We start from the raw sequence: 12,425 nt of genomic DNA on the forward strand, positions 1-12,425 counted from the left end.
GTGTGACGTGATTTACAATAAGAAATATATATTTGGTCTTCATCTCCATTTCTGACAAAGAGTTCCTAAAATCAGTGGCATGTCCTAAGTGAGGACTCTCACAAAGGTGTCCTTTGTCATGTTGTTGGGTAGCCGTGGGGTAGCAGCAAAGGATTGGGGTTGGAGGTTGAATCAATTGCCAATGGCCAATGGTTTAATCAATCCCAACTATGTCATGAAGCCTCCATAAAAACCCAAAAGGATGGAATTCTCAGAGTTTTCTGGGTTGATGAACATGTGCTGAGTTGGGGAAAGGAGAGTGGTGCCCTCAAAGAGAAGGTACAAACTCCACACCCCTCTGCCTGTGGCTTACCCTATGCATCTCTTCCATCTGGCTGTTCTGGGGTTGTGTTCTTTTATAATAAACTGGTCATTTAGGAAGTAAGCAGGTTTCCTGAGTTCTGTGAGCCACTCTCACAAATTAATCAAACCTAAAGGGGGAGGCCTGGGAACCTCCAGTCTGTAAGCAGTAGATCGGAAGCACAGGAAATAATCTGGACTTGAGACGGCGTCTGAAGTGTGAGGCGCGGCCTCACAGGACTGAGTCCTTCACCTGTGGAGTCTGATAGCATCTCTGGGTAGATAGTATCACGGAATTGCGTGTTTGAGTGGTGAAACCATCCCTCCGCACACATTAGAATTAGTCCAGAACTTCTAAGATGGAAATCTTTTTAAAGTAAATCACTGTGCAGGCCTCCTGGGGGACTCAGTTGTCTAACTTTGGCTCAGGTCCTGGTCTCAGGGCCCTGGGATCAAGGCCCTGCCTTCACATCCTGCTCCTCGCTCAGTGGGAGGTCTGCTTGTCCCTTTCCCTCTGCCTCTGCTCTCTCTCTCTGTCTCTCTGTCAAATAAATAAAATATTTTAAAATAAATAAATAAAGTAAATCGCCATGCAATCCCAGTAATACACACACACACACACACACACACACACACACACACAGCTAAATGCACAAGGGCCAGAAATTCGGTCAAGGTCTTTTTGGCTAGGTCTCCTTAGGCCCCTCTTTACAGAAGGAAGAGGAGAGCAGGGATTCCTTTACACATTCTTCAAGCACAAAAACAGGACTGCGGCTTAAAATTGGGCTTCATTTTTCTTGTGAGCCCCAGGCCTGCAATTTTTGTCTGTCCCACCAGAGAGCAACCTTTCTGCATTTATACTCCTACTTGGCAAAGCCCCTGAGTCATCTCCGCAGGCTCGCCCAACCCCCAAGTCTGAGCAGAACCAACTCTTGACGCTTTCATGACCCAAATACATGCCTCAGACTCTGCAAGTGTTACCCTACTTTAAAACCCTCTAGATAGATAGTTTTGAAAAGCCAACACGATGACTCCCTGAAGGAAGGCTTGAGGCTCGGGTAAGAACATTCTTTGACCTCTAGCGATAAAACCTGACTCAAGGGACACTGAGTTGAGCTTTCTCTCCTCCCTCATCCCCTCGATGCAGCTGTGGGTCCAAAGTTGCCCCATGCGGGTTCTGGGAAGAGAGAGCTTTTGCAGGGGTGAAGGACCTGTAGGAGGCCACCTCTGGCTCCATGATGCTGTCTCTATATTGCCTTGGGACAGTGGAGTATCAGTTTAAGGGGACTGCCAGGTTCCGCACTAGCTCTGCACTAAGCTGAACTAAGGAATCTGAGGATTTCTCAGGCTGTTCCTTTAGGATACAGAACACCCCTTGGGATCCCTGGTCTATGATAGTTGGCACATCAGATAAATAAAAGACACTCACACACCTCATCTCAGAGCCTTCCAGATTCTGTGGACTGCTAGACCAACCTTGCAAGGTCTAGTATGGGTTGCATGGCAGAGGAATCGGAAACAAATGTTTTCCCTTTAAAAAAACTAAGATAGCCCGTTAACACTGAAGCTCGCAGCTCCCTTCCTGGTTTTTGCGGGAACTTTCCCAATCACACCCCATCCTGGCAAGACCAAGTTTTGTTGGCTTGTCCGCAGCCCTGCTACACAATAAACACTGTATATGGGTCACCCTCTCCTCCTGTGGCCTGTTACAGGACCCCTGCTCGACATTTGCAGACAGAGAAATGGTGCGTCTCTATGGATTCGTCCTCCTCTGGGACTGGGTCCTTGCACAGCCCTGCCTACCACCACACCCCCGCCCCTCTCTAAGTAGTCAGATTCAGGGATTGACATCTCCTAGGTTCATCCTCGAAATATGGACAAGCCGTTCAGGGTACGTTTTTCCTTTACCTGAAGTTAGTCTGTGAAAGACTGTGAGTGCTAGAAGCCATCTTCCAAATTCATTCATTTATTTTTATTTAAGATTTTATTTATTTATTTGAGAGAGAGAGAGATCACAAGTAGGCAGAGAGGCAGGCAGAGAGAGAGGGAAGCAGGCTCACTCCTGAGCAGAGAGCCTGATGCAAGGCTCAATCCCAGGACCTGATATCATAACCTGAGCTGAAGGCAGAGGCTTGAGCCACCCAGGTGCCCCTCGTTCATTTATTTCTAAATTACTAAATAAATCTTCCAATACTAATTATTTGAAGCACTGACTAAGGCACTTTTGGGAAAATCAATGTATGTACAAAATAAAGATGCTTCCATTGATTTATGATACATGTATGTACGCATATCATGTAGGTGTATATGATGTAGCTGGAAGAGTCAAGGAAGAGAACCACTCCCCTCCCCTGCCAAGCAGTGAAACAAATACAACACTCTGGGTCATATTTGAAAATCCTTTATTGTTGGGGAGTAGAGAGAGACATCATATTTTTGATGGAGGACACTTCAGAAACCTCAGGGAATCTATAGTCAATGCCCACGGAGACTGAGGGTGCTCAGTCTGTGGTTTCTACATCACTGTGGAGTAGAGGGATGGGGAAGGAGTCCAAGTGCAGGGATGCTACAAGGCTGGAGGAAAGAAAGGGAAATCGTGCAGCTGGGGGTTGGGAGGGGGTGACAGGTGTCTTCATGTTGCAGCCCCGGGGTCCAGAAGTGGAGTGCTGGGGACCAGAAAATATGAAATCACATCTTCTGTCTCATAAAACTCACAACGGCCACCAGCTGGGGAAGTAGGGATGTGTGGGTTGGGGGGGTGGGGAGTGTGTAAGGGAGGAAGAAAGAGAATAGAAGTCTTAGCCCTCAGCTCTCTGTGTAGCCTTTAAACTAGAGGACCAAATCCTAGCCACAGGAGCATGCTCCTTTCTGGTCGCATGTTTACCATGCTACTTGCAAACACCTGCAGGACGGTGTAGTGACAGGGTCCCTATCTATCGTCCTCGAATCCCCATGATTCAGGCCCACACAAAGCCCCATTCATTGTGTCCCGATGCTTATGCTCCCCCAGGTTCACCCATGCCCTCCTCCTCTTCCCAGAAACCTCCCAGAGGAAGCTCAGGCCCAGGGATAACGTCCTTTGTCAACAGATTCACATGAATGAAATAAGATGACCCAATGAACTGTGTTGATCCATCTCATCTAATCTCCTTTAAATGCCAGCCCCCAGGGACTTTATGTGCTGTTCTTCCTGGCTCCTAACAGGTTGAATGCTCCATCAGTGGTGAGATTACGAAGGCTGCAATTATGCGACTGGCCCTTCTGAAAGAGCCTGGATTCACCGGGCGAACATTAAAAGTAGATTTCCACAATGCACTTGTTTCCACCATTTGTATAAAATACTATGGCAAAATTGCACTGTAATTATCTTTATGGCCGATGCATAGCACTGGGGGAAAGTATGTCATCCAGATAGAGCTGCCCGTATAATTATCTGGCGGTCGGCAGGACTGAAATAACCATCTAATGAGAGCAAAATGATACGGTAAGGACCATGTAATCAGCGAGTTACAGTCATTACGGCTCTTTGTGCCCTCTCACCCAGCACTGAATGGGGGGCTAGACCTAGTCTCCGGGCCCAAGGAGCCCTGCATGGGAAGCTTCATCTTCCATCGAGAGCTCTTGCTCCTTTGGTCTCCCTTGAGAGCAATGACCGTGGGTAACAGAGACACAGGGAGAGGGGCAGGAGTCTCTCTGTGGGAACATGGGCTTTCCAATCCCTCTCTATTTCTCCCCCCCACACCTTCTTTCTTCAGAAGGTAGTGCAAAGAAAGCCATCCCTCGGGCTGCTATTGCTATGTGGGGGAAGATGGGGTTGAGACGGAAATTTCCATGTTTTGACTAGACACTCTCCTGGGGACTCTCATGCTCGCATAGCAAGTGAGAGATCTGTCAGCCCACTCAAGCCCAGGGTCCAGCCCAGACAGCTCTAGAGCAGACAGACCAGAGTCAGCCAGGAGGGACACTGGGACATGACCCATACCTTCCAGACCACAATCATCATAACACACAACACTGTGTACGCTGTGCCAGGCACTGTTCCAAACACTTTACCTGTGCCCAATCCTCAAAACCACAACCCTGTAAAATAATATTATCACCCCCATTTTTCAGATGAGGAAACTGAGGCACAGAACAGTTATGTAACTTCGCCAAGGGGACACAGCCAGTGAGCTACAGATCAGGAGTCAAACGCAGGCTATGCTCTTAGCCATTACACCACACAGAGCAACTCAGATATAGTTTCTAGTTACTCCCCCTAAAATTTCAGAGTTTGTTGCATTTCTTCCTAAATCACCCTTGTGAAGAATTACACAGCAGACCCCGTCAAGATCTGAATGGCTTGTGCCTACCTAGGAGGCAGAACACTTCACCCGGGAGATGGCTGTGGTGCCTGCAATTATCAGATGACGGTCTCTCCGTCATGTATACAGATAATGAGAGAACGGAACCCGAACAACCGAAGTTGACCATTGGAGAAGCCACAAGGAAAACCTCTCGCTCCCCATGTCCCACGACTCATGCCTGCTCGAGCGCCAGCCAGGGTCCATGATAATGGGGCAAGAGAGGGCAAGTGGGGCAGGTGTGTATGTACATGTGTGCGTGTGTGTGCACATGTTCTTCAGACAAGCATGCCCCCTGAGTGACGGTATGTTTGACAGACAGTGTGCTGGGCACTGACAGTGCATTTTAGGGCAAAATTATGAGTATTAATGCCTGTGGTGTCAGAGTAAATGCCTCTCTGGCAGCCACCCCCCAACCTCACACAGAGTTCCAACATACACACAGAGTTCCCTCTCCTCTCCTGACCAACAATCCTTACCTCATTCCACACTGGGGGGATACTTGAGGGTGCCAAAGCTGGGAACGTTCTCTTGGTTTACATCAATAGAAGTGTCTGGGTTAAAGTAAATAGTGTAATTAGGAGGGATTTTTCTGAATGTGACCTTCATCCTGACCCAAAAGCAAAGCGCTAGCCACTAAGGGTAGTGTTGGAAGATAGAGTTGGAAAGAAGAGGCACACTGTGTTTGGGAGATGGGGAGGAAGGACAGACCCCCCTCCAACTCCTTCCCGGCTACAGCAGGACTAGCTTATAAAGGTCTCCCCACTGTGTTCCCAGGGAGATCTGGACTGTGTATCCAACCTGATTGGGAACCTTCACTATAGCTAAGAGAAATCCTGTCTTTCCCTCAGGTGAGAAATATGAGGCCCTTGACTTTTGCCATATCTTTACTAGTACCTTAAGCCCTCCCACTGTACCTCCACCCACACCTACCTGGCTGGATGTTCCTCTTGCCCATAAGTCCCACGAAGAAGTCATGCATGTCACCTATAGAGAAAGGGCCAACATTGCCAACAGTGATCATGGGGTAGGTGGGGAATGAGGATGCGTTCCCCCAGACGTGTATCAAGACTTTTGCAATTGGGTTTCTGGTCTTTGGTTCTTTATCATGCCACAGCATGACTCCCTCATTATCAGGGTATCCCCTAAGCTCACCCTCTCTGCCCACCTCTCCCTCCTCCACATTTCAAGAATTCTCTGCCCCCACAGATGCCTGGTGTAGAGTCTTCATAGCCACCATGAGATTCTCTTGGTGCCCAATGACCAGCTGATGGAGGGAGTGTCCATCACTCTCCTCACACCTGTTCCCTCTGGTTCCCAGTGACCTCTCACGTCCAGGAAAGGCTGGTCAAGCTGTTCCAGCCACCATATTGTTTGGGCCAGCTGAGATGGGGCCAGCCAGAGTAGTCACTGGGACCCGTGCCCAAGGAGCTGTAGCAAGCGGTCAGCAGAGACAGGGAGGGAGAAGGCACTACTCACGTTTCTGGGGAAGTGATGATTCCTTAGGATCTGTGAAAGCAAGAACAGTGAGTTGGTGGGGAATGGAATCTGGAAAGTGACAGAGGGGGTTCAGAGCACAACCCTCAATTACTCACCAAGCTATCTTCAGTCTCCGTCCCACCCGAAGTTTCCTCCCAAGCCTCTTTAATCATCAGACTCCTGCCCCACAGCCCCCTCTCCCCAGGGCTGCTTCCTACCCACGCTAGCCTTGCTAAGCATTTTGAGCAATCCATCCAGAGAGATAGAGCGGCTGTCATAGAGTTTCCGGAGCAAGGATGAAGGCAAGTGGTAGAGGTCCGAGTCCTTCTAAGAGACAGAAACAAAGAGGGCTGAGGCAGGAGGCTTGCACTTAATCCATTTGCCCCTCCCCACAAAGGACAGCCTCTTCCTGAGACCATCACAGCTGAACCTGACATCCTGTAACTTTGAGAATTTCTTCTGGCTTACACTGGAAGAGAAGTGGGCTCTGAAAGTGTGGTCCACAGACCAGGATCATCACTACTGTAGGCTTATTAGAAATATAGTATCTCAGGGCGCCTGGGTGGCTCAGTCAGTGGAGTGTCTAATTTCAGCTCCGGCCGTGATCCCAGCATCCTGGGATCGAGTCCCGCATCAGGCTCCAGGGAGTCTGCTCCTTCCTTGCCCTCTACCCCTACCGCTGCTCATGCTCTATCTCACTCTCAAATAAATGGAATCTTTAAAATATATATATTTTAAAAAAAAAGAAATACATTATCTCAATCTTGGTCCTATCCCGGACCTACTTCGACAACCTGCATTGTAACCAGAGCCCCAGGTGACAGGTGTGCCCAGCAAGGTTTGTGAAGCCCTGGAGAAGGGAGCGCTTTGGGCATCCTCAGAGGCAGACCAGCTGTCCCAGTTTGCATGGGACTGAGAGCTTTCCTGGGATGCGGGGACTTTAGTGCTTAAGCTGGTGGTCTGGGAACACTGGGACAGTTGGTCACACTCTATCTCCCAAGCTCAAAAGGGACTGTCTCTTGGGGCTCTCTCCCAACTACCACCACATCTCAGTGAGAAGAGCCATTAGAACATAAAGATTTTATGTTCTGTTCTCCTTGGCACATGGGGAACCAGTTTGCTCCAGGATATCGTTGCCCCACTGTGTGAGCCATGAATCCATAGAAAGCCCTATCAGACAGAGCCAGCACCCAGCTGCGATCCCCAAATCCCCCCACCCTGCACTGTGTTCGTGGTGCATGCTTCTCTGGCTAAGCTTCTCACCACCTCTCACTCTCTTTTCTTTTCCATAGTTTTCAGCCTCTGACTATCCCTCTGTCTCTTTCTTTCTTTCTTTTTTAAAGATTTTATTTATTTGACAGAGAGAGAGATCACAAGTAGGCAGAGAGGCAGGCAGAGAGAGGGGGAAGCAGGCTTCCTGCTGAGCAGAGAGCCCGATGTGGGGCTTGATCCCAGGACCCTGGGATCATGACCCGAGACAAAGGCAGAAGCTTTAACCCAGTGAGCCACTCAGGCGCCCCCGCTTCCATCGCTTTCTACACAGAATTTGGAATTTCTGGAAGTCTATGTGTTCGGAATGACTCTTCTTCTCCTCCACAAATGAACCCCATTCTGGATCTGCTGCCAGGCAGGGGCTCCTCATTGCCTTGGTGATTTTTTTTAGCAACCTGGGCACAGCTAGATGGTTGGTGGGCACACACCACACAGCCAGTTAATTACAGCTGCAGAGAAACGGTGACCGTGATCATATCTGGAGATTCTACCTTGAGTCTCAGCGGTGCCTCTCTCTCTCTCGAGCCCAGATGTCCTTGGGTTGCTGAGCACGCAAGCAGCACATTTATATGGAATGTACCCCTGCGCATACCAACCCACTTGCCTAGGCACACACAGATCCTACCCTACCTCACCCCAACTTCCCTCGTCCTCTCAGACCGTCGGAGGGAAGGTGAAATGGCAATCTCTCCCTTTCATTAACCAAGAGGAAAAGACCTTGAAGCAAGCTTGTCTTAGAAAAATATATCCAGATATTCTATCTCCAGCTGGAACTTTGGGCTCCAAACATAAGGGCCAGCCCATATTTGACACTCCTTATGTGTTTTTTAAAAGACTTTATTTTTGAGTAATCTCTATACCCAATGTGGGGCTTGAACTTACAATCCTGAGATCAAGAGTAATGTGTTCTACCGACTGAGCCAGCTGGGCACCCATATTTTTAAAAAGATTTTATTTACTTATTTGCCAGAGAGAGAGAGTACACTGGAAGAGGGAGAAGCAGGCTCCCCACTGTGTAAGGAGCCCGATGAGGGACTCGATCCAGGACCCTGGGATCATGACCTGAGACAAAGGCAGACACTTAATCAACTGAGCCACCCAGGCATGCCTGTTTTTTGTATTTTTGAATTGGTTCTGATCTTTTGGATCTGGTGCAGCAGCCACCACCAGCCTATTGTGCCCTGGGACATGTACAGATGAAGACTGATTTCTCTCTCTGCCCAGCACACGGCTTCCTAGGCAGCCGCTTTCCCCAGATTGTTCAAATATTCTGCCAACCTCCTATAATGAGATGCTAAACAGATCTGAGCTGGAGAAGCAGTTAGACTTCACACACTGAATTTGTAATAAGTTCCATCTATAATCATCTTAAAAGCATGGGTATCAATGTAATTGCTTTCATTTCAAAACCTTGAAAAGACTTCCTCCCTGCTCTCTGCCTGTACCCCTTCACTGTCAACTCCTATTCTCTTTCTCAGAGAAACTTTGGAAATCAGGCCCAAGTCTGTGTTGTAGGGATTTTGCCCCCTATCCCAAGCAGAGGCTAGAGTGGGGGCAAGAGAAAGGAAAGAAGGCGTTGGGGGTCTTGGGAGCACCTGACATCACTGGGGGTGGATGAGCAGGGGACAATAGAATTTATTTGAATTTTGGAAATAAAATGATATACATAGCTGATAGGTAAAATGGCTTAAAAATGACCATTTGGGAGAGAATTTCTGACTGCGTGTACTCCCATCTAGGGAGTGGACAGTATCTGCCCCCTGCAAAGGACAGAAACTGAGCGAGACCACCCTAGCTGACCCCCGGCCCTGGGATCCAACTCCCAGGTTGCCAGTCAATCAACCAACCGCACAACATACTAGTAGGGCACTTTTTAGGTACAGGGTTATCAAAGACACACAGAGGGACTGAGACACCACCCCCCCCCCCCCCGCCGCCTAGACCACATAGCTAGAGACAGTGAGAACATGACACTCCCGGAGAGGCAGGGAAACCCACCCTCTGGTGCGTCACCCAGGGAGCTCACAATCTCACCCGTCCCACTTTCCTCTCAACAGCTGTGGAACAGGCAGAGTGTGGGCTCTCGTGATGTCGGTCCGAGCTCCGCCGGGGCGGGCACAGCTAGAAGGGGTGTCTTACCTTGTTGTGCCCCCCAGCAGGCACCACCTGCTCCTGTGAGTCCTCACAGACAGCCCCCAGACTGTAAGCCAGGCTGATGGCCAGAATGGCTGCAAACAGTAGGGCCCTCCGCATGGTGCCTAAGAGGACAGAGAGACAGGACAGGAATGGGGGAGCAGAGGGAGGATACAGCATGTGTGCAGGGGCAGGAGACATTCTGAGACAATCTGTCTTGCTTCCCCAGCCTCCATTCTCCCATCTAAGCCCTGGTCCAAGGAGAGTATCTCTGAGCAGGATGGCCAGCCCTTGGGCTCAGTATCCCTGCTCCCCCATCACACATCTCCCCACTCGAGCACCTGGCAATGAGCTGTGTGGCAATAGTCCCCCAAGGAAGATGATAGATTCGTAGCACATGCACAGGTCTGCCTTCTTAGTCAGCTTAAGGAGGGATCCTGGATTCTAGTTTCTAGCACCAGATAACCCAAGACTTCGGCAAAACTTTCTAGTATTAGAAGAATCAGTCTGAACCCACAGTCTCCAAACATTACTGGTTCCCAACCCATATCAGCGCTTTCTGCTTCCCTTCCCTAGACCCAGTGCCGAGATCATAAGCTGCCACCTCTATTGCCTCCTAACCCTGGTCTTTGTCCTTTGGTGCCAGCTCCAGTCCCTCCAACATTCTCCCACTCGTGCCTACCTGTGGAACAGCTTTGAGCCTGGGGCAGGTGGTCTAAGAGGATCAGGGAGCTGGCCAGGAGCACTGCCCACTCCCCTACCACACACACACACACACACACACACAAACACACACAGGCTGGTGGTATTGCTGCCTCCGTGAAGAGAGAAGCTGGGAGTGGAGGGGATCTGAGGATGTGGCAGGAACTCCTCCTGCCCAGCTCACAGATAAAGGCTGGGAGGGTCTGGGGGAACCGGGGGAGGGGCTGCGAATCACCAATCCCAGGGTGGCTGGTGGGGAGGGGGGAGGCTGGTGGAGAAAAAGGAGGCTATAGGCTGCAGGCGCGCGCACACTCTCTCTCACACACACACACACACACACACACACACACACACACACATGAGCACACAGGCCCTGCAGTGTGCTCACATTCCAACAGCTCCGGAGCTGGGTGCACTAAGGAATGATGTTGTGTATGTTTTGTACCAAAATGTCCATGCTGGGTATAGCTCAGTAGGTGTGGTCCCGGAGTCTCCTTCTCCTCATTGTTCACCCACCAGCTCCTTGCCCTTTAAACCTTCAGGCTCAACTGCCAGACCAGAAGCATTTCGGGCAGGTGCTTCTCTGGCCCTCCCACACTCCCGGGACAACCAGACACAGGCCCCTGAGCACTGGGAGGTGAGTCTGGCATCCCTTCCCATTCTCATTTCTCCCCCTGTCCTCCTTCCAGCTGCAGCTGACCAAGCCGAGGACCAAGTGATGGGTCAGCACTTCTCCCCTGCTGTATAATGCAGAAACTTCCAGTGTCTGCCTCCCTCTTCACCAGGGCAAATGCCTCTCCCTACACCACTCCCTCTCCAGCCCATAATCAGCCTGATTTTGCTGCATTCTTCCAGAGTTCTAACTTCTATTCCTCTTGCTAGAACCTCAGGAAGGAGGAAAAGAACACGGTGGCGGAGCTGTCACCACCACCACCCCCCCATTCTTCTCCCTGGCCCGGCCCGGCCCAGTCCGGCCCAGCCCAGCTCAGCATTGATCTCTTAACTGCTTCTATTTCCTCACAGTTACATGTTTCCCCCTCTCTGATCGGCCTCCATGCAGCCAGGCATCTTCTCCCTGGACATTTCAAGCCTCTCCTTCCTTTCCCACTCTGTTGAAGGAGCTCATGCTGTTCATTTCATACCTGAGGTGGAGCCCCAGGGGAGAGCCAGAGTCAGAGCTGGGCTGGGATGGAAGGAGGACTGGAAAGAGAAGATGCTGCTCAAGGGAACCAGGCGGGGATGGGGTGGGGAGACAGCAAAGTGAAAGCAGCTTCAGAGCCATTGTCACTCTTAGCGTTTCCTATTTGTCAGGGGAGGAAACTGAGGCTCAAAAAGTTCAGTCCTGGGGCACCTGGCTGGCTCAATAGGGAGAACAGATGACTCTTGATCTTGGGGTCTTGAGTTCAATCCCCACTTTGGGTATAGAGATTACTTAAAAATAAAAATAAAAAGATCTTTAAAAAAAAAAAAGTCAGTCCCGTGCTCCAGGACATACAGCTACCAGAGAAGAGCCATAAATTCAGGTTTTGTTTGTGTGTTTTTCACTCCAAACCTCCCCTTTGTTTTACTACACTGGTACGAACTTTGACCAGTAAGGGAGCCATTAATTCTCCCAGAGGAAGTGGTGCTCCCCCTCTCTGAAAGACCTGGAGATTTGGGACCTTGCTCTCTTCTCCTTCTGGGGCAGTGAGGAGAACTACAGCCGTTGTGTATTTACTCCAAAGATGTTCCGCTCACCAACGTCTTCCCCAGTCACCCTACTTCAAACAACCGCCCTTTCACACTCCATATCCCCCTTCTGTTTCTTCTCTTCATCATTAATTACATCCCATATGCTAAATGCTTCACTTACAGCCTGTCTACCCCACCAGAATGTCCGCGTTCCATTGCCAAGAACTTTTGTCTGTTCTCTTTACTACTGGATCCTTAGCTCTGTAGTATTTGGGATATAATAAGTGCTCAATAAAAATTTACTCAGAAAACAGAAAAGGAAGCCTGAGCTTCCTTCTTGACTGCAGCCCACAGTGTGGATCCCCCACAGAGTTTCTCAGTGCTGCTAGTGCTGAGATGCTCGCCTCTCTACTCCACACCCCCAATAGCCACCCACCCTGGGACTCGGGCCACACTGACAGAAGTTACTTTGCCAGCACATGGCCC

At 49.9% G+C, this 12,425-nt stretch overlaps 1 protein-coding gene across 1 annotated transcript; it reads right to left on the reverse strand.

Moving 5' to 3' along the window:
* Nucleotides 1-2,765: 2,765 nt before the first annotated feature.
* On the reverse strand, nucleotides 2,766-10,414 carry TAC3 (tachykinin precursor 3). The gene is made up of 7 exons (XM_059404923.1): nucleotides 10,249-10,414; nucleotides 9,573-9,691; nucleotides 6,380-6,488; nucleotides 6,162-6,191; nucleotides 5,616-5,669; nucleotides 5,162-5,236; nucleotides 2,766-3,005 (listed from the first exon to the last, which is right to left on the reverse strand). The coding sequence occupies exons 2-6, from the start codon at nucleotides 9,684-9,686 to the stop codon at nucleotides 5,163-5,165; spliced, it is 381 nt and encodes a 126-aa protein (XP_059260906.1). The 5' UTR covers nucleotides 9,687-9,691; nucleotides 10,249-10,414; the 3' UTR covers nucleotides 2,766-3,005; nucleotide 5,162.
* Nucleotides 10,415-12,425: the final 2,011 nt, after the last annotated feature.

This window comes from Mustela nigripes, chromosome 6 (genome assembly GCF_022355385.1).
Source record: "Mustela nigripes isolate SB6536 chromosome 6, MUSNIG.SB6536, whole genome shotgun sequence".
In the NCBI taxonomy this organism is placed as follows: Eukaryota; Metazoa; Chordata; class Mammalia; order Carnivora; family Mustelidae; genus Mustela; species Mustela nigripes.

Bases quoted from the DNA above. Each gene is read 5' to 3' on its own strand.
- TAC3 (XM_059404923.1), bottom strand. From the start codon at position 9,686: ATGCGGAGGGCCCTACTGTTTGCAGCCATTCTGGCCATCAGCCTGGCT. The intron at 6,192-6,379 runs GTAGGAAGCAGC...TTGCTTTCACAG, and splicing joins GCTTAGCAAGGCTAGCGTGG to ATCCTAAGGAATCATCACTT. The intron at 5,670-6,161 runs GTGAGTAGTGCC...CTTTCTCTATAG, and splicing joins ATCATCACTTCCCCAGAAAC to GTGACATGCATGACTTCTTC.